We start from the raw sequence: 22,452 nt of genomic DNA on the forward strand, positions 1-22,452 counted from the left end.
GATTTATAGAAACGTACGCCTATATGAATGGCCTCCCACGATATTCGAAGGGCCGGTGAATGCGTCTATTCTGTCTCGGCTCTTAACGCAGGCTAGTTCTCAGGCGTACATCACCACCTGTAAGATTTTCCCACACCCCTTCAGCAGCTGACTAGGGTCTAACCCTTCCGGACCAGTTTGAGGCTATCGGTTCGACGAAATTTTTGGTGAATCGAGGTGTTTTCGTTCGATTTAATTGATAGCCGACTGATGACTTGGAAGTTGGGGAATTTTGCACGGTTGCGAAACAATAATTTTAATTCGTTCTACGTAGTGATCCTATTTCATATATATTTTGTTATTTTATATGCCCATTATGAAAGGTGAGCAAAAAAAAATAAAAAATTAATAGACAATTTAATTACATTTAATTGACAGTGTTGCCACTGTATATATAACATTAAGAAGCAAAATTATTATATTATATTTTGGAATTAATTCGTAGCGTCTTCTAATAAAAAGTTCTTCTACCGATAGGTCATACACCATTGATTGAAACAATAGGTTACTGTAGTTAGGGTAAGCAAGGTTAAGTAATTCTCATCTCAGTCCACATGTTTTGCTGATTTTGAAGCGAATTGTAAGGATCTTATTATTGATTGCTTATAATTCCCAAAATGTTTAAACGATTATACACTCTTAATGAGTCAACTGCTAATAACTTAGATGATAATGGTTTTACTATACATTTTTTTTTGGTGCATTGACGGATGTCCTCATTTCGCGACTATACAACAGTACTGTGTTGATATAGAGGGGAAGGGGACAGACATAAAGTATAGTATAGGATAGAAAATTAATACAAACAGGGGGGCTAAAAGTATAAATAGAGTATATACAACTTAAAAATAGACACAAATATAAGGCTAGAAACACAACCATAAGGAAGTAGAGGTTCTATCCAGATAACACACATTAGCACCTATACGGAAGTGGTAATGGTTATTTGGTCAGTAACACTTAACATAGCATAGGTTAGATTCTATGGAGAATATCGATTTCTCGTAGAAACCCGAGGAGTCAGTCTGTATTTTCTCCTGTTAAGACATTTCTAAAATTTTGCGGCCTATACTTAGCTCTAATCTGGTTGAGCCGTGGATAGTCGTTGAGTATGTAGTAGACTGAAATGGTGCAGGGTGACAAAACTCACAGTGAACAGGCTCGAAGTCTTCAAGTTACCATGCGAGAAACGACAGTGGCCCAATTTCAGTTGATTTAGAGCTACGGCATGGTGACGAAGGGAACGGACGCGAAGAGAGGAGAAAAAATCAGCTTTAACTTCAAAGAGCCTATGTGGTCGGCCTCCAGGTGCCAATTATGTTGTACCTCTTTGTGAAACAAGAAACGAATAGGATAAGGTCAGTATGGATACAAATATTTGCGATGGGGATGAGAGTCCTTTCCCGGTATGCTAACATGAAAAGTGATCCATAGTTAACTTGTCCTAATCCAATGCATACAGAGGGTACGGATGATTGACAGTGAGTTGGCGACGAGAAGATGGTTGTTGGATTAGTCATTCTTTGAAGGATTATATTGTGATGTAGGATAAAGTTGTGGATATCGTAAAGAGTTCAAAGGCCAATACTGAACCCTTTTCAGGGACCTTGAAACGGAATGTCCGATTGACCACCACAAAAGCACTGCCAAGCCTGCTGCGAGATCTACAGTCATCGGTATATATGTGCTTGCGGCCAGGGTAAGAGTGGAGAAGTTCACAGAATTTGGATCGAGGTAAGGTAAGGACAATGTTAACTTTTATAAAATTGAGATATGGATGTGTTTATTAAGGGAGTAGTTAGTATCAAGAAGGTCCAAGGGCATGCAACAATCAATTTCAGTCCTAGAAAGAAGATCAGTAATTATATCAGAGGTACGAGTAGAGCAGTTACAGATAAGACGATACAGGATGGGTGGATGACTCCAAGGGGAGACATTTTTATTTGTATTTTAATTGACATAACAGGACTAGTTGAAAGCATCTAGCATCTAGCTAGCTTTATTAATCTAAAGATCTAAAATCCCAATACAAAACCTAAATTGATTAATTGTCAATTAAATTGATAATTGTTGTACTTAATCAATGATATAACCACTAGTGTACATGTATCAATTTGAATAAATTACGCTATATATGCTGTTATAAAATAGTTGTAGCATTTCGGTATTCTCATGTTCCTTTCGTGTTTAATTGTTTAAACTATTGAACTTATTTGCTGATTGTAGGTACCCTTAGGTTTTTGTGGATGTCCTAGTTTCTGATGTATCAGGAAGTGTTAAGAATAATCCGAATGTTATGAATGGTATTTTAACGAAGTAATATTCAGTAAAATGCTTCATAGAGATAAGTATTGATGTCGTTAAATATTAAGTTGCTGTAGTTTTAATTGAAAATAGTAGATATAGTGTGTTGCATTTGCGTGAATTTGTGTGATTGGTAGTAGATTAACTGTGGCCAAAATCTCTAAAAAATAAAAAACAGTAAGATGTTGGATTCACTGAAACCAAAGCAACCTCGTATGAAATGTTTAAAAACAATGAGTAGATTTTTCGAAGGAAACATAATTTAATATAAGTATTTTACAGCAATATAGACAACTTAGAGATATGCAGCTTTTTGAGCCATCTTTTATATATGACAATTAGAAAACATTGGATTTAAATGGTGTAATTATAACTCATGAAGTTAATATATAAAATATAATATAATAATAAATATTACATAATAAAATTAAGGAAGATTTGTTAATGTCAATTTATCTATCTAGATGAGACATGGATGTATCATTATGGAATTTTGGCTCACTCATAGTAAGTAAAGAAAAGTTGATTGAAAAAAGTAAAAGTTAGAATAAGATTTAATTAGGTTCTGTTGGTCTTAAACATTTTAAAAAAATTAATTGCAGATAAATTTTTCTCCATGCTGGAAACATGAATTGTTTTATTCTTGGAGTTAGTGTTTTCTTCCAAGTTTAATTACATTTTATCTTCAAAAAGATCCACAGTATATGGCTGAACAATATGGCCACAGAGTTCCACGTCCTCCTCCCTATCCCTGCATATTTAATCCAATTGTGACGATGGACCTGTAGGTTGAGAAGTATATACATGCAAGAACTGTTTGTATATTCGGTTTGGATGAACTCCATCAGACACAGAAGGAAAATTTGACAAATGACATAATCGCGAACAAGTGATGGATAGATTGGCAATTGACAGTTTAGTGACTCAGAAAATTAAGTGACTAACTCAAACTTTCGGGATATGCGACTATAATCCAATGCTGAAAATTGCCAAGAAGGGGTAAGAGTGGAAACAACCAAAAGTGAGTATATAATTAATATAGAATATCTGTATAAAATCGTATTGTAGAGTATAAAAAATTTGTGTGCATATATATATATATATATATATATATATATATATATATATATATATATATATGTGTGTGTGTGTAATCGTTCAGAATATACATTTGAAGCATTTGATTAGAATATATCAGTAAATAAGTAATTAGCTGTTTTGGGGATATGGCAAATGTAGAGATTAAATCTAATTTTATCAAGAAAAATGTACATTGGTAGTAACAGAAGAACCTAAGAAGAAATACAGTGATGTTAAATTGGAAAGTCAAAAGGAAACACAGCAACGAAAGAAACAAGAACTAAATATAAAAAGGGTAATATGATCTCTAATGAAAGTAAAATACTTTACTTGTTTATACAATTGTTTATTACATAGATTAACCTTCCAGGGGACACCACTGCAGAAAAGAAACAAGGGCTTAACACTTCACCTCATAGATGGTGTGGAATAGAGTTCACTGAAAATATAATAAAACAACTTTAACTTACACCCTAATATGGCTGTAAAATTAACTGAAGTGTTAGAATATATTATATTTGATAACATTATTTTTGTTTCATTATTTTGTATAGACAAGAATTTTCTTACATGTCAAGGTCAAAATAAATTAAAAGTCAAAGTTCATACAGACAAAATATTGTATTGGGGACATTCTAAGGGATACCCTTGATATAGGCAATATGAATCACCTTCCTCAGAGACACTGCCTTATATAGGTTATACTATTAAATTAAATTAATCTTCACTAAGATAAAATAGGTGTCCTAAATGTTACTACTCATATAAATCAAATACTGGGACTCGGCTTTCTATATTATAGAATATTATTGGCTTGTGTTTGTATGTTTACATTTATTAACCATTTCTAGTTAAATACGTTACGTTTAATTATAAATATTATTATAGTTTTGACTCCTTTATGTTCTTACTAAATTATATATACTACAAAACATTTACCAACGACAATAAAAATCCAAGAGGCTGACGGGTCTTAACATTAATAATTAATAAATAAAATAATCATTGCCATTCGACCAATGAACGTTCTTTATTTAAAGGCATTTATAGGAAACAAGGACTAAACGCAAAATGATTATATGATCTCTAATGAAAGTAAAATACTTTACTTGTTTATACAGTTGTTAATTACATAGAGTAGCTTTCCAGGGAATACCAGTGCATAAACAAAACAAGGGCCTAACACTGCCTCATAGATGGTGTGAAAAAGAGTTCACTGTAAACATAATAAAACAATTCTAACTTACACACTAATGTGACTGTAAAATTTACTGGAGCGTTAGAATATAGTATCTATGATAACATTATTTTTGTTTCATTACTTCATATTAGAATTTTCTTACATGGCAAGGTCAACTTAAATTAAAGTCCATAAGGTAGCATTGCAACATTTTGACGTTGTACATTTGATGACTTGGGTTAGACTTAGTACAAATTGTACAAATTCAATGACACAACAAATTGTAAGTTGGTTGGCAATGGAAAAATAGACAAAATAGACAATAATTTTCATTGAAGAAAATTGCAAGGTCAGCGGAAGAAGTACATTGATGTACAGGGATATTGTGTTTAATAAAATAATGTATTTATAATTCATTTCCTATTATATACATCGCGTCTTTCTTGGCGGAATTTCTTCGACTACCGTCGGTACTCTTTTGTTTTGAAACAAAAGTAGCACAAACACACACACAGATACACACACAAAAAACGGCGACATTGAACTCGGGCGTTGACATTGACTTTTTTTTTAAGTTGGACAAATTCCAGCGCGGAGTTTCGCTCGCAAGACTGGGCGCTGATTAATTAGGCGAACTATGCAAATCGCCTCGCTGTTGCGTAACTTAATTCCGATGGGAAGTCGTGCGTCGATTCTTCGACTCGTTTCTTCTTAAAATGGCCGTTTCGTGAGAACACGACGAGCTATTATTTCGGCCGCCTTCGGAACTACCGACGCATTGTTTTACGCGATTTCGTTCGGTATAATTGTTCAAATTCCTTAAAATATATCCGGTCCTCGTTTCTTGGCGTTGGAGATTAAATCTTATTAAGTACGATCTACTAAAATTAGGGCAAATATTTTAGTAGGTGTTACGAAAGAATCAAACAAAGCAACAAAGAAATTCATACGTAATTTTAACATTTGTTATTTAACTTACTATTATTTGTTATAGTTAATTCTACCATAATGGTGTAGTGTTCCAGGTTTCTATCCTTAGGTGGCTCTAACGTTTATCCAGTTTTGTGTTTGTTGAGTCAGTTTTTCTTTCATCACAGTTAGTTCACCTTAATTACGGCTTGAAGTAAAAGTTTAATTTACTAAAAGTATTTAGTAAGTTTTAATAGACGCATAGTATACATAGATATACCGAAACAATAAAGATTAAACATTAACGAATTTACAAATTGCGGTAGGCAATACATTATACATCTTGATGACGTATGTTTAAAACTTTTTTGAACGAATAATTGAACGTTTATATTTGATATATCCAGATACCGTTGAGATTTACAGTTGGCTAATATTTTAGGCTTTTTCTTGATTATTCTTGGGTCATAAGAAATATTGTAGTAGGGATGAGAATGTGTCATATTTTACATTGACTGTACGCAGTCATGTAATACTGTGATACCCGAAAAAGTACTGGTATCGCACATTCTATAAAGTTTCTTAAGTATAAGATAAATTTTGGGTTATATTATTACTTTGTATAAAATTCAATTCTAATAGATATAGGAGTGTTACCTAGTAATTGAAACTGCTATCTAATCAAGAAGCAATTTTGCATTATCTCCAAGAATATTTTAATAAAATTTCATTTCTGAAACACAAAGAAATAGTAAAAGAAAACTGATAATGTACCTGATATTTTCCTGTATATCTTAAATAAATTACAAGGATACTTTTTATATGTTAGAATAAAATATTGTTTATCCTTAAGGATAATTAATATTTTAAAATGATAATACTCTTTAATAAATAATCGTTGCAGAATATTTCAAAAATTATTTTCATTGTTTCATTATTATTGATTAAACATTTTAGGAGCGGTTATAAAAGCCAAAGACTCAAAAAATAACAAAGAAATCTATGTGTAATTTTGATATTTATTATTTAACTTATTATTATTTATTATACTTCATTCTGCCATGTGGCGTAGTGTTTCGGGTTTTTATCGGCATTTGGCTCTGAAAACAATCAATTTATTCATTTACTTATTCAGTTTTGAGTTTGTTAAGTCAGTTTTTCCTTCAGCACACTTCTTTTATTTGAGGTCAAATCTATTTTTGTCCCTTTACAAAAATTGTAATATTTCAAATTTTTCTCAATTTTGTAATTATGGTAAGTAGTGAAAAAGTATCAAAATGAAAAGGAAGAGGAAAGAAAATGAAAAAGGGAACGTAAACATTAGTCTATGTGGATAGCTTTCCTCGACTTATGTTTGAGTTTTGCGTTCTCCTAATAGATCTACTATTCATTGCCAGCTATAGGCTATTTACACAATTTTTTCCTGGAAAATAATGAAAGTTTGATGTTAAAAAGGTATTTTCAGTCAATTTGAGTATACATACAGAAAAATTTCATGCCTACATTTAAGGCATTTTACCATAAAAGTATTTTGGTCTCATTGAAATTTGTGTGTTGGAAATAAATTAACACAATATTAAGCAATTACAGATATAAGGGCAAATCACCTATTTGGAGCCTCATTACCACTACCAGATGAACATCAACAATTCTTACAAATCTATTTAATGCACAATCCGGATACGGAAAATTGACAGCCATTTTGCTCAGAATCCAACGGTGAACTACTGTATACGAACTACTTGTTTATCAAACGTTCAATTTACTCAAAATATTTAAAATAGCATTGGATAGAATGTTATTTTATAACCATAATATCTACATCAGACGAATAACCAAGTAGCTAGTCTTATCGTTTTTGATTATATCTTTTGAATAAAAAAATATTCCAATGTTTTGATATTTTCATTCAATTAGTTACTTATTTTTTATATGCTGTTGCTTTATATCTTTCCATTCTCAATTATTTAAAGCTTCAATAAACATTAATATTAACATAGAAAAGTACACTAGATACACGAAGTATTTTAAGTGGTATTTAAAATTATATATTTCATTCAAAAAATAGTTATACTCTATACTAGGTATTTGTTAAAATGGTAGTATTTAAATATCTAAAACCTAAACATGTGAATTACTTTTTCGGAAAATTAATATATTAATGCTGGATCAAAATTACTATTACTCTGCCAACCCCTAACAGTATTAGGTGCTTATATTTTGAAATGAATATTTGGGTAAATTGTCATCATAACTAGTCTTTGTGTATAGTCATTAAAGTTTTTATATATGAAATTTACAAGTTAGTAATAATATAGGCCATAGACATTTATTATTCAAAAGTTATACTCCCATTGTACCTTTATTTTTTTATTATATTCCATTTTTTAAATTAGAACATAAGACCACCCTCATTCACCGAAACCCCACATATCAACTTTCTAGTGCGATCATTACCAAACCTTTAAGAAAGCAGATGCATTTTAAGTCATCATTCTGACCGTTGACTGTCAAATTAAAGACAATAAAAAATGACTATTTCTTTCGTTTTTTGTTTCATTTATTATGGTACTAATAATTATCAAAGCCATAAAATAAACATTTGTATAGATACGTATAATAAAACCTATATTGTATATTAAATTAAAAACTAGAAATTATAAAATATCATACGTAATAAGTAGCACTATATAATTAAATAAAATTAATTTATTGTCTTTAAAATTTTTTTATCTGATGCTATTCTACGAGTGAGGTAGGTAAAAACCACTTCTTCTAGTGAGCCAAAATGAATATCTAGGCCTAGACGATTTATTCATTAAATAATGAAGATATAATTAACGAATATCATTACTCTTGAATGAGATAATGTTGACAAATATATTTTGTAATATGTGTTTAGTTAGAGCAGATATTTATTGAGCAGTTTATCATATAATGACCATTTTTATATCAGTGCTTCAATCAACACAGTCATTCCAGCCATATAAATATCCAATATCTGATATTCACTGATATATTTGTAGTATAATGGTCGCGTCTAATCCTTCAATATAATTCTTTGTATTCCTTCAAAATTTCAAGGTAGTTTACCAAATTAATTAAACCTAGGTCTTGCTTACCATAACGCTTTTCTTAATATACCTATTAAGAACCTAAAAGACTTCCTTTATATACTTAAACTTCGACAGATTGGGTTTTTAGTCATTTATGGCCTTGCTCCATATATGAATTAAAAAGAACTGAGCGGAAGGAAGGAACATGTGTTATTTGGATGGGAAAAAAATCCTACCACAACAGGGGAGCCGTCTATTATTAAGTGAAAGGGATCTTTTGAGCTACCATTAGCCAATTGTTCCTTAAATCTTTTACCTGGCCGAAGAAAAAAGGTCAAGTTCGGTCAAATAGTGTCACTAGAGGCTGATTAAAATTGAGTTATACATGGTTTTTTTTTGGTAACTTATAAAATGATGCCTGTCTCAGATAATAAGGAACAAAATAATGGAATCACTGAAAACTTTTCGTTCATATATTAAATATATTATATAATTATAAACTTGAATATTATAGATGTTTTCTTCAGATTATGATATACTTCTAATTACATAATAATATTATTAATTTTTATATTATGCTATTCGATATACGACATAATGGATATAGTTATAGATAGACTAGATACTCTTCATATAAAAAGCCTTATTTAAAAGACAATTGATTAAATTTAGTGATTTGGCTTAAAAAATTACGATTTTTCAAATAAACCTTCGAAATGGCCTAATTTCGCCAGCTACAGACGTCAATTTCCTCTTCTATGTTAATTAATTTAAGTCGTTGAACATTTATTTGATTTATCCATATAACGTTGAGATTTACAGTTGGAGTTTGTTAATATTTTGTTGTTTTTTGTTATTCTTGTAGCATATTTTAGTACAAATGAGAATGTGTCATATACTACTTTGATTGAGTACAGTCATGTGACAATGTGTTTCGAAAAAGTACTAATATCTCACATTCTACAAAGTTTTTTGACTGAGATACTATAAGATAAATGTTGAGTTATATTATTACTTTATATCAAATCCAATTCTAATTCCTATTTGAGTGTTGAATTTCAGTTTTAAGAATTGTCTTAGATTTGAGTGTATTGTACTGTCATCTGTTAATTGATACTGCTATCTACCCAAAGAATTAACTTTTTTTTAAAGTTTTCTAAACACTAACAGATAGGAACAGAAAACTGATAATGCACCTTATTATCCCATTTTCCTGTATAATTTCAATAAGCTGCAAATATATTATTTTTCTATGTTAGAATAAAATTTTATGTTTTAAAAAGGTAATGCCGATTATTTCTTTCAAAAATTAGTTTCGTTGTTATTATTTTTGACAATGTATTAATTTAAATATTTAGAAAATCGTTCGAATCCTGCTGGGACACGGTTATAAATTTATAGTTTGGTTTGTTTATAAGACGAGAATGCCAAATTTGCCAAGGAAAAATCATTCCAGTCACGCCGGTAACCAGGCTGGGTAAAGATCGAATGACTTCTGAGATGATCTCTATGTTAGTTACTGGACAGTCGATAGGTATAACATAACATTACAATAAACTTGATAATATAATTATATATAAAAATTAATATACAGAACAAATGTATTAATAAAACTTTTATATTCTGTATTAATTTTGTTTGAACAGGTATTTTTTACCTTAAAACGAAGACACTGAATCACAGAGGCTTAAAAATATTCTAAGAATCACATTACAGCTGCTGATATAATGAGAGTGATATATTTTTTTTCTTACCTGGGCACCTGTCTGCTTCTGTCGTCTTAAATACTTAATTAATTTTTTCATTATTAAATTACCATGTATAAAAAACATCAAATACTTTAGTGATGTTTTCAATATCAACGCTAATAAGATTAGTTTTATATTTTTCTAAAATTTTAATTTGGTTAATATGTTTTCATGGTTTTTGATTAAAATATTTCTTCGCCTTAAGATATAAAAATGTTTGAAAATAAATTATTTTAATTGCTTTAGAGATAATTTTGTCTATGTAAAATAAAAAGAGATTTTACTAATTTATTATAAAAATATTTAGTTTCGTATGAAAATAAAGAAGGAAAATAATTCTTAAACCTATATATTTTAGTTATTTTGGTGAACTATATTGGTTCATATTTTTCGTTTTTATTGAAGGAAATTACCTTCTTACAAACTCTATCATTTTTTAAAGAAAGCGATTAGAAGTTAGAAGAAATTGATTTAAAAGTAAAAACTGATTAATTAACAAATACCAGTTTCTTTATTGATTTAAAATTTGAAAAAAATAGTTTTAAAAATAATATAATTCATTATTAGTTGTTTGTTATTACTTTATTATAATTTATGTGAATTAATTTTAACTTAGATTAGATTTATATATAGATAATTGATTAGATTATATAAATGTCTTGAGAGGAAACATGTTTAAGACACTAGTATAGTATTAATATATTTAAAACCATTTCCAGATACATCGTGAATAATATATAAAAAAATGAAATTACTTTAAAAAGAAATAAATATAATATTTTATAAATCTATTTATTAACAGATCTATTGATTATAATAATATATACAGTTACAGAAAAACTTCTGATGGAGCCTGAGTAATATGAGTAACTTTTCACATTTTTAATATGTAGAATCACATTGAATTGATCATGAGAATTGTAATAAGTAAGTACTACTATAAGTAATATAGTAAGTAAATATTAATGTTGTCTCATCAAGTAATTATAATTTTCAAATTAATTGTAAACCGATTATTTTGGAGATTGTTATGCGCCTAATAAATAGAAAGAATAAGTATAAAACAAAATGATAAGCCAAGTAATTGAAAAAAGGATTCAAATAAAATAGACATTCCCGGTACCTTACAAATATTTATTGTATTTTTAAAATTGTAATTAGTAAGAAAACAAAATATGATGTCGGCACTTTAAGAGTTTAATACTCTGTAATAGTTCAATTAAATATATATAATTATTCTACTAGTTTTTAATACATCTAATCATTTCATTATAATATTACTAAATATATTAGTTTGCGAATAGTAAATAAAACGATTAAAGGGAATTAATAGCCTATTATTTATTAGTAGACCTAGCCTACTAATAGCAAGATAATATTATAAACAAAACTAAATAAATAGAACTATTTTTATTAATACGAAAAGAAAATTATAACGGGAATGGGAAACTTGGTAAAATGGCCTATTAAAGCTAATGAAACAAAATTCATATAACTTTTACGCTCCTTATAAGAACATGACCACCACTTTATATTTATAATTGTCAACTCCCACAAGCAGAGAATGCTAAATATCTTGGTATGCACCTAGATCGACGCCTAACTTGGAAGAAACACATACGTGTCAAATGGAAACAACTTGGACTTAAACTCTACTAAATATATTGGGTTATCAGGCGCAAATCCAAGTTATCATTAGATAATAGGGTATTACTGTATAACTCAATACTCAGTACTATTTGGTCATATGGCATCCAACTATGGGGAACCGCTAGCAAGTTTAACATATCCATCAAACAATGGTTCCAAAATAAAGTTATGTAAGTTGCGTGCCATTATCGGTTCTCCGTACTATATTTCAACTAAAACGTCTAACACCATCCGATCTGATTAGTGGATAACATATATATATATATATATATATATACTTTAGAATAAGCTTTAGCATAAGATTAATTAATTAAAATAGTATTTTATACATCGATCACTTAATCACTTAATGAAATAGACAAATACTGACCCTCTGGGCAGATTGTGTAATTAATAAGAGTAATAAAAAATATATCTGCGGAAACTCGTATTTATCAACAAATTCGACAAGGAGCAACCACTCCTATCATACCAGCAATCAATCCGGGTAAGACTGACTAATAAAACTAACATGACTAATTAGTTGTATGGATTGAGCTAGTAAATACCAAAAAGGAAATACATGTTATAGTAAAACATAATTATTAATATAAGTAATGATTACTAGATAGTATATAAATCTCACTAAATGCTCGAATTACAAGATATAATAACATGTTATCCTGGTTAATAAAAATAATAATATATTTGAAGTAGGAAGCCGAGAAAAATATTATACCAAGAATAATGTGAATGAAACATCAAATAAAAAATTAAATTAAATTTTTGAAGATATATTTATACATCATTTTTGTTTTTATTGAAGTTACAATCTTATTAGTATGACTTACGGCCGGAGTAATACAGCAGAAGTGACATTTGATAAATATTTTGGATATATACATGATGCTCACTATATATGTATTTATGTACTAGATGCTTTTATGTATATTATTCAGCGATATCTTTTGGCGAATGCGAAATATCAATTTAAAGGACAATTAAAAATCCTAACTTAACTGTTAAATTAGATAGTTTTGACATATCTGTACAAATTTCTATTTAGTGTTATTGATCTCTTGGGTATGTACCGACGTTCATCATCGAACGATCAAAATTGTATTTTTGACATTTACTATTTTTGTTGTTTATTTTTTTTTGTTTAAGATAGCATAGACAAATTAACAGTTTACAGATAATTACATTGGATAGGACATATCTATCCGATCCAAAAATAGGAAAAATGGCTGCATTGCTTTCCAAGTAAAAAATAAAGGATTTTTATGACCTGTTGTTCCTGGCGATAAAAAGTTGATTAACTACGACAAGTTCAAGGTCAACAATTATTGATGAATATAGGAGAGCCACGTATATCAACACCTAAGCAGGAAGTTTATAGCCATGAAGACATGCTGTGCATGGTGAGATCAGCAATGTATAGTGTATTACAATCCATTGAAATCCAAAAGAACTTGTTACTGTAAATATCTATCGAAGCCACTTAGACACATTAAAAGACGTATTATTACAGAAAAAGTCAGCAATAGCGAGACGAAAAGTTACGAAGGACCACATTCCGCCACATGTTGAGGGATAAAAAGTTTCATGTCGATTGGAAAGTTGTGTCACGTCCAGTTTCCTCACCAAATATAGCTTCATCGGATTATCAGTTACTAGTTCAGTTTGAGGCGGCAAAGCTTGGTTTGGTACCAATCAACAAATTACTATTTACCCAATATATTTATTACGACACGTTATCGTCAAGTGTCCTAAGATGGAAATATTTTTACGGATATAACACATGTAGTAACACTGAATAGTTCCGGGTCTAACACAAGATTTATTGCATTCACAGCCTTTTACTAGTACTAATATTCAAAAGAAAGCTGTTGAAATTTCATGATTTTTTACTCATAAGTTTGTGAGTTATTGTACCAATAGTGGCACTAGTTTTGTTATTTTTAAAACATTGGATCAAACACTATGTCGTGCTTTAATTTTAAACTGCTTCATGGTGGGAAAAATACCGTTCAAGCTAATCAATGGCTTGAAAAGCATTCTAAGTATTTTGCTCCATCAGAAACAACAATTACATATTGGTTTGCTGACTTCAACCTGGTCGTAGAGACACCGTTGATACAGAACGCAGTGGACGTCCAAATGCCGTGGTAACACCAGAAAACATCAAACAAATCCACAAAATCGTTTTGAATAATCGAAAAATGAAGTTGCGTGAGTTAGTTAACATCGTAAAGATATCAAAGAAACGTATTTGTTGTCTTTGCATTGCATGACTATGAGAGAGCTCTGTTCAAAGTGGGTGCCCATTATTGGCCAGAAACAAGAAGGTGTTGGTGATTCTGAGCAGTCTTTGGTCATGTTTAAACGTAACAAATTGGAATTTTTGCGTCGATATGTGACAATGGATGAAACATGGATCTGTCACTTTACCCCAGAATAAAAACGATCATTATCTGAGTGAACAGCAACTAGTGACAGGCCTATTTTGAAACAAAAGATAAATCGTTCTACAAAAGTGGTAATGAAGTATTAGAGCAGCGCTGCAATGATTGTGTGGCTCTTGATGGAGATTAGGTTGAAGAATACAGCCAATTATGAACCAATGAAAACGAGATTTCTTTGTTACGCCCGGAACTTTTCAGCCCATATGTTATAATGTACCAATATTGAAATAAATTTTATTTTAGGACCTGATAAAGTAACTTTATTCCATTTTTGGATTTTTTACAACTGTGTTTATCTTTCAAGCTTGATTCTAATAATACAATTGATTGACAATTTATACAATTATTCTTCTGTTTTAGGTTCTATTTCCTTTTGTTTTCGAACTTTTTAAAAATAAAATAAATAGTGTTTTGTTAAATTATATTTCAAAATCTTTAATACTTCAAATAAATTATAGAGATATCATATATTTAATCTTATAACAGTGATCTGAACTAATAAATTCCATCTACTGATAACAATTAGCAACAATTTCTACGTATAAAAACCGATAAAAATTAGAATATTCTACATTTAACACATCATCGAGGCAATTAACGAGACAATATCGTGTCGCCATTAGCAGTCAATTATTACATTTTCTGTGGATCGACACCAGTCGTAATTGATGATTAGTTAACCCACAAAACGAAACGTAACTACGTCGGCATCAGGTGTGTGACAGTGACCAAGAACTCCAAAAGCCCCTCGCTGGTGCCCCTACGGGCATCTAGGCGGGTCAACGTACCGTCGACGGTCGAGCGGTACCGTTAGATCGCCGCCAATGCTGCCGAGGTCTGCCGCTACCCATTACAGCAGGAGCACCGGCAACAGTAATGCAGGAACGAACCGTCTCGCTTTTTTCCTTTTTTCTTTTTCTACTTCTTTCCGTCGACGTTTCGATCTAATGGCGGTACTATTAGGTACTGGAAGGTTGGCTGGATATAGCTGCGGTCTCGGGGTATTGATTTGATGCCTAATATTATGGGTATCATGATGGATATCATGTCGTGGTCCCAAGAATGTACGGAATAATTTCGATGGATTTTCAGCGTTGCCTATCCGACAACTATATTTACTTAAATTGAGGAAGAACCAGCATCTATCTTCTATAATTTATTTATAACCACCATCTTTAGCGTGCCATACAATGTAAAATCACATTCGACCCGTTATCTACTTATCGATGTACTCTTGTTTCAGTTAGTATGGAATTTCTCATATATTACAATCTTAATTATTAATAAAGTAAATTTAAAAGTTTTTATTTATGTTTACTATATATAGAAAATTACATATTAATTAAAAACCCAGATTTAGGCTATTAGGTTTGTAATTTTTCTGGTGAGAGTGCAAAATCCGACAAGGAAAGCTATCCCAGTCCCAGTAGTTACCAGGCAGAGTAAGACTTAGAGTTGCTACTCCTACATTAGAGTTGTCCAAGTCCAGATAAATCATTAGCTGGTAAAAAAGTTACTTTAGAACATAACATAAAAGCCCATTTTTGTTTTATTTTTTGATCAATGTAGTTTTTAATCATTGTTTCATCAATATAGCTTTCTTCAAGAGAGATTGAGAAAATTAAATCTCATTGCCTATCCTAAAATAATAGTTCTAAATAATATATTGTCTAAAATAATGATTTCTTACTGGAACTACCCGTCACTCATTTAGAGGTTTTTTTTAACGTATATATAATTTTAAATCAATTGCATCGAAATAAATAGCATCTGTTTCTTCCAGGAAGTTGGCATGTAAATTGACAATAGCCCCTACCATAAAAAGTTATTTATAATAGATATTTCACATGAAGTGTTGAAATAATAGCCACGAAAAACAATCATTCTATTAGCATATAGTATATCCAAAGAAGTTTTGAATAAACGTTATCAAGATATTTAATGCCTGCCTTATAAGTCTACAGCAATTTGTAAATTTGTTTCAGAATCAGTCAGAATTTTCAATCTCATTTTATTATAGTTCAAAAAAGACACAATGCTGCCTGATAAGTTCGAACGTGTAACCGAAATAGACTACCAGATTCGTCTGATTGCCAAACATATGTAAAATTCTTCAAAACAATAGTGATGAGAGGTTATGATCTATCAAACGTTGTTTTAATGTTTTGCCTGTTTTGATAAATTCCAAGTCGTTGCTTATTATTACTCTGATTGAATATTCCGAAGCCAGAGAGAAGATTACGTTTCTAATCAATTACTTTGAATATTAGATAATAGAGGCTCCCTCTTGCTAGTAAAATTCATTAGAGAGGGAAGCATTTACGGTTAAATATTAATTTGCTGCGATATTCATAATTGCAAATATTTTTAGCATGTTGCTGCTACATGGAATATTAGTACACGATCACTGAAATAACTAAAAAAATTAAAAATAAAATCTAATAATATATTTAAAAATGTAATCTTACATTCACCGAACAAAACCGTCATCATACGAAGCGAATGACGAATCAAGATCAGCTTAATGTTAGCTCTATAAGAGATTAAATATATGAATTGTATAAAAGCAGTGAATAGTTTTACAATACAAACATAATTTAATATAATTATTTCAGGAAACTGTTAATCTGAAAAGTATCGAAGAGGTCTAATGGATAGAAAGAATACAATTTTTAAAAGCATATAATATAATGAAGGAAAACTTATTATTTCAATATATGTATTTAGATTAGACGTGGATATTTCAGAATGGGCCAATATACCAATGTTCTCTCATTGCAAGATGGTAATAAAAATAGTGTTATGACAACAAAAGTTTATGGAAAAAGGTAAGCGTTGGTATAACAGTTGATTAGGATTTATTACTTATAACATTTATTAAGAATTAATTGCAGTATAAACAGGAATGGTTAATAACTCCTTCGGTTTAGATGAACTCGATCAGTCACATTCAAGAAGAAATTGACAAGTGATGGAATTGTTAACTAATGTTAGATAGATTAGAAACTAACAGCTTAGTTATTCACATGAATGAAACTTTTTGAATATGAAATGCTCCCAACTACTAAGACAGGGTTATGAGAGTGGAAATAATATAGAATTATATTTGATAACAGTATTTTTGTTTAATTAGTTTATTTAGATTAGAATTTTGTTGTATGTAAAAGCCAAACTGCAACAAATTTAGATGACGTATATTCAAAAAAAAAATTGGATAGACTATACATATTTATTCCCTGTTTAACACTAAGCAATTTTCCAGAATGTTCAAAAAGGGCACAAAATAGTTATGCTTAAAAACCTGATAAACTGGCAGTACAAATCGCATATTACAGTCCTGTTTTGCTTCTACCTACGATATCCAAATGATTTGAGAAACTGCTATAACAAACATGTCAAACCATGATAAAAATATCAGTTTTCCAGTTTAATTTTTGAAATGACCACTCAACAAGCGACAATTTCCATAAAAATTGCCCTGCGGTATTCTTGAGCATCTTGCAAACATTTAACGGGATATGAAATATAAGGCTAATTGGCATTAGGACACAGTATGAGTAATTTGATATCGCGGGATCACTGTGAATTGCTGTAGTCATATACTTTCGAAAAATAATTTAAAAATTCATTCATCATTCTCAATTTTTAAACATGTTTCGACAGGAATTCCAGGTAGTGTAATTCCATTCGACAGGTAGTGTCTTGAACAACACTCCTCAATTTCTTTTACACTGCTGATATATGCGACATCTGCGGACGACATAGTCGTTATACAAAAGATATATCTTTGCCTAAGGCTGGAAAAGAAGTTCAAGTGGCAAATAATAAGATGTATAAATTTTAGAAAATAAAGTTTAATAGCTTGAATATCACACAAAGCAGTTTAATTTAATTTTATGTTGTGTTTGAAAATTTGGATTGTATTCGGATATATAGCGGTCATTCAAACCGAGGTATCTAAACACGAATCATTAAACGCGTTTTTCTCGAAATAACTTTTTCGATACGGCTGATATGATATCCCAAGTTCTACTGATCCAATTTATATAAAATTGTTCTTTCATTCGCATCAAACAATCATGTGCAGCTTTATTTCAGTAAAACTTGAAACCTACCAATAGCCCAAGAAGACCAAGTTAAAGGAAAAAAAATCACTCTGTACTTCTGTACTGGTAAAATATGAAAAGCGAAAACTGCTATATACTTAATTGTGTCTGTCAAAGTGTTAGGAAGAAGGAACTAGAATCTGAGCAAAATACTGTTGTACTAATACAACCCCAAGCCTATCTGGTTAAATGCAGACTGAGACTTGAGGAAAGAGAGCGCAGTGGTGAAATGAAATATATTAATCCCACCACCATTCACTGGAAGTGTCAAAAGAAGACAGATTAATTTTAGTTAAGTTAAAATAATTTCAACTACTAAACACTAACTTATAATAGAAAACCATATTTTGATAGGTTCAATGTAATTCTCTGGTACTTTTCTGGCATTTAAAAACCTGGTATCTCACGAGCTAGGTCACAGAAAATGGACAAGAAGATAATGGTATTAGTTCCTCGAGTTGCAAAAAGAACAATGTCCCAGGATTACCTCTAAACTGGAAAAATTATAATCTGCAATTATTATAATAAGGAAACCATCAAAAATTAAAAAATTAATGTAGGAGTTGTTGGTACAAAATTCATGATCTATATTATATTTGCTGATAATACGAGGATTGCTATTTTGTGCCTAATAATGAAAATACAGTTATTTATTAATAAAAAGCGCTTCATTATTTTTCGACCTATTCTCCATGATAATTAAAGTAATCTTCCAAGCCAGTCTTCGTTACACTATTTTCATTTTTATTGAGGTAACTCCAAAAAAAAAGACTTTAAGTGTTTTTCAGGCATTGAAAAACGTTAGCTACCGAATTTAATCTTGATGTGCGGAAATAAAAAAGTAGTTTGTACCAAATCTGGGTTGTACGGAAAATGACTTATCATTTCGACATTTTGGCTAGTCAAATAGATGACTGTTTCGGTTAACATGTGAGAGCGTGCATTGGCGCTTATTTTTTCGAATTTTACGAAGCACTTTTCGTAGCGCTATATTAGCATGCTTTTAGCATTATTAAGAAAAAAAGGTTCAAACGAATACAAGGTGAAACTATTAACAAATGACGAATCAATTGCTATTTTAGTAACAACTGGATCCACTTCAAGCTAGTACAAGACTTCAAATATTTGGGATCAATAATAGACTTTCTAATAGATTCTAATAAATTTTTAAAGAAAATTTTACAGTTAATATTAAAATTACATTCGTTACAAAATTAAATTTTCGTTTTGAAATTACTTGTTACGTTTCTTTCGAATTTCAATTTCAGGTATTTCAAATGCCACGACTTCTTCGGCAAATTCTATATATTTTTCTTCAAGATCGTATTTGAGCTGTGTTGAAATTTGATGAAAAATATACACTTTCCTAGTGGTGGTTAATAATTATTGAATATCAATGATCATTGTGACTAATTGTTGCAACTTCTGCTATTCTTACCATATCTCCAACTTTTGGCTGTTGTCTTATCATTTTAAAAAATATAAATGGAATACGAGTTAATGCAATTTCAATGCACAGCACATTTATTATATTTTTATAAAGAAATTACAATAGTATTTTTATAGTGCCAAAATGATTTTATTATCAACAATAAAATTACACAACTATTTTTTAAAATAATCAATTATTATATATACCAATTCATAAGTGGAAATACCCGTCTCGTCCAAAGATGGACCAAAAAGCGGTCTAAAGCAGGTATTCCACAGTAAGTTCTTCAGTCTCGCGAAATCGATTTTAATGATATCACTGATAGGCTCCTCGGAAGTCAATTCATCAAAATAGAAGGTAGCATCGTTATATGTCCTTGCAACATTCAAATTATCATCAATTGAATCGTCGGATGCTTTTAACAGAGGCGTCGTTTCTTGATCAACTTTATCGATAATGTCCGACGAATATGATCGTATAAAAGTAGACGCAGCCTTGGTATTATGGGAGGTTGGATTGTCGGGAGTGGGTTGATAATTGAATCTGATATTTGGACAGTTGACATTACCACAGTTATCTGGATAACAATGACGTCTTGACCTACAAAACAAATCCTTCAATTTTATGTCAAAAATATTTCATCGAAATATTAGTTAATAGGTAAAGTTAATTATTTAATTTCAATGTAACTATAATAATGGGTTACTAACTAAGTTTTAATTTCATTAGGGGAACTGCTGAGTGCTCCCGTGAATTTTGATCAGTGAAATATATTGGCAAAAATAAGCAACAGTTAAATAGCTTATTCTTACTATTATATTCGATAGTTTTAATATTATTCTACATAAAATCACAGTTCCGCAATTAATATTATTACGTTATTTAGTTTATAGATGCTAAATCAAGCAACGCTCAAAATTTCAATTTCGATATATAGTTAATCCAAAACAGTAGTGACACATGTGTCAATATGACTCTGTCTAAAGTTGTAAATTCGTTTTACAGTTAGACAATATTATCCTTCTATTAGTACAGGCAATATCACTAAACTATCTAAAAAAAAAGATCTTAAATTCACCAAAAAGAAACCGTATTTATGCGAAAGAGGTGAATAATCAAGATCAGCTTGTTGTTAGCTGTATCAGAGATCAAATATACGAAATGTAAAAAACAATAAGTTTTTTTAATCGAAACATAATTTAATACAATTATTTCAGAGAAAATTGTTAGTTTAATTATCTATAAAAATCCAACACAAATGCAGCTATTTTAGGGATGTAGAACATCCCTTTATACACTGTTGGATAATATAGGATTTGATGGTGTAAAGATAACCTATGAAGGAGTTTAATGGAACTTTCAGACATTTCTTTTAAAAGAATACAATTTTTAAAAACATATAATAAAATCAAGGAAGAATTATTATATAAATTTATATATTTAAATGAGACATAAATATTTCAGAATGGTACATTGGGTCGCTCATGGCAAGATGATAATAAATATTGTGTAAAGACAACAAAATTGATGGAAAAAGGTAAACGTTGAACAAAGCCCATCAGCCTCTTCGGCTATTTAGGGTCGAGTTAAATGTATTTTTAAATAAAGTATACAAAAATGATAATGACTTGGATAAGATAGTTTGACTGCTTTATACTTAAAAATTAATTTTGTATGGTTTATTCTATATATACACAATTATTATTAAATATAATACCAAAATTGTTAAATTTTAAGATGGTAAGCTATATCTTAAAAGCATGAATGAATATATTTTTATGTACATATTATGTTTTTTAAAGTTTGTCACTGTCAAAATAATATAATGTACTTACTTAGACATATAAGAATATATGTTTGTTTCTTCTTATAAAAGCCTATTGATATTTATCTTTTAATGACTTTACATTACTTATCTGTCATTACTTGTTAGCCAAATATCAAAATATGTCAAAAATTGACTGACCAATGAAAAACAAATATAACAAAATCATGATTTAGACAGAGTATACTAATCTAAAAGCCTATTAATGTTTTTATCGATGTAATAGTAAAAGGTCTTCTTTAATGTACAAATTGTGACTAGTCATTACGAATAGAAACAAATACAGTTTTTATAACGTTCAAAATGTTAAAATGTATTTTAACAATGAAACGCTTGCGGAAGCATTACTTTTATAATTTAATCAAAAGAAAAGTGCCGCCGGAAAGTCATCGTTTCCTTGATCAGATCAATAAGAAACAAGTTCTGTCGAATTGACCATTTCAATTTGAAAGATAAAAAACTATTGGATGAAGACCTCAGTAAATACGAGAAAAAATTAAATCAACAACATTTAACAGCATTAACTGTCTCTCGAAAAACTTGTGAGTATACCAGGTGTTGCGGAAAGTTATTAGGCATAGTTAAATATTCAATGTTATGATTTGACGTATATGTTATTTTATTCTATCTACTGACATCAAGCTTCAAAACTATACATGCTATACAGGGGTGTGCAACT

The 22,452-nt window shown here is 30.0% G+C and overlaps 1 protein-coding gene across 1 annotated transcript; it reads right to left on the reverse strand.

The window, feature by feature from the left end:
* Window positions 1-20,089: 20,089 nt before the first annotated feature.
* LOC143191797 (uncharacterized) lies at window positions 20,090-21,867 on the reverse strand. Its single transcript, XM_076397177.1, has 2 exons — window positions 21,784-21,867; window positions 20,090-20,548 (listed from the first exon to the last, which is right to left on the reverse strand). Exons 1-2 carry the CDS (start codon window positions 21,789-21,791, stop codon window positions 20,122-20,124), a joined length of 435 nt encoding a protein of 144 aa, XP_076253292.1. The 5' UTR covers window positions 21,792-21,867; the 3' UTR covers window positions 20,090-20,121.
* Window positions 21,868-22,452: the final 585 nt, after the last annotated feature.

This window comes from Rhynchophorus ferrugineus, unplaced genomic scaffold, assembly GCF_030347505.1.
Source record: "Rhynchophorus ferrugineus isolate W39M unplaced genomic scaffold, kcgeb_rfMv2 rfM2, whole genome shotgun sequence".
NCBI classification, from domain to species: Eukaryota; Metazoa; Arthropoda; class Insecta; order Coleoptera; family Curculionidae; genus Rhynchophorus; species Rhynchophorus ferrugineus.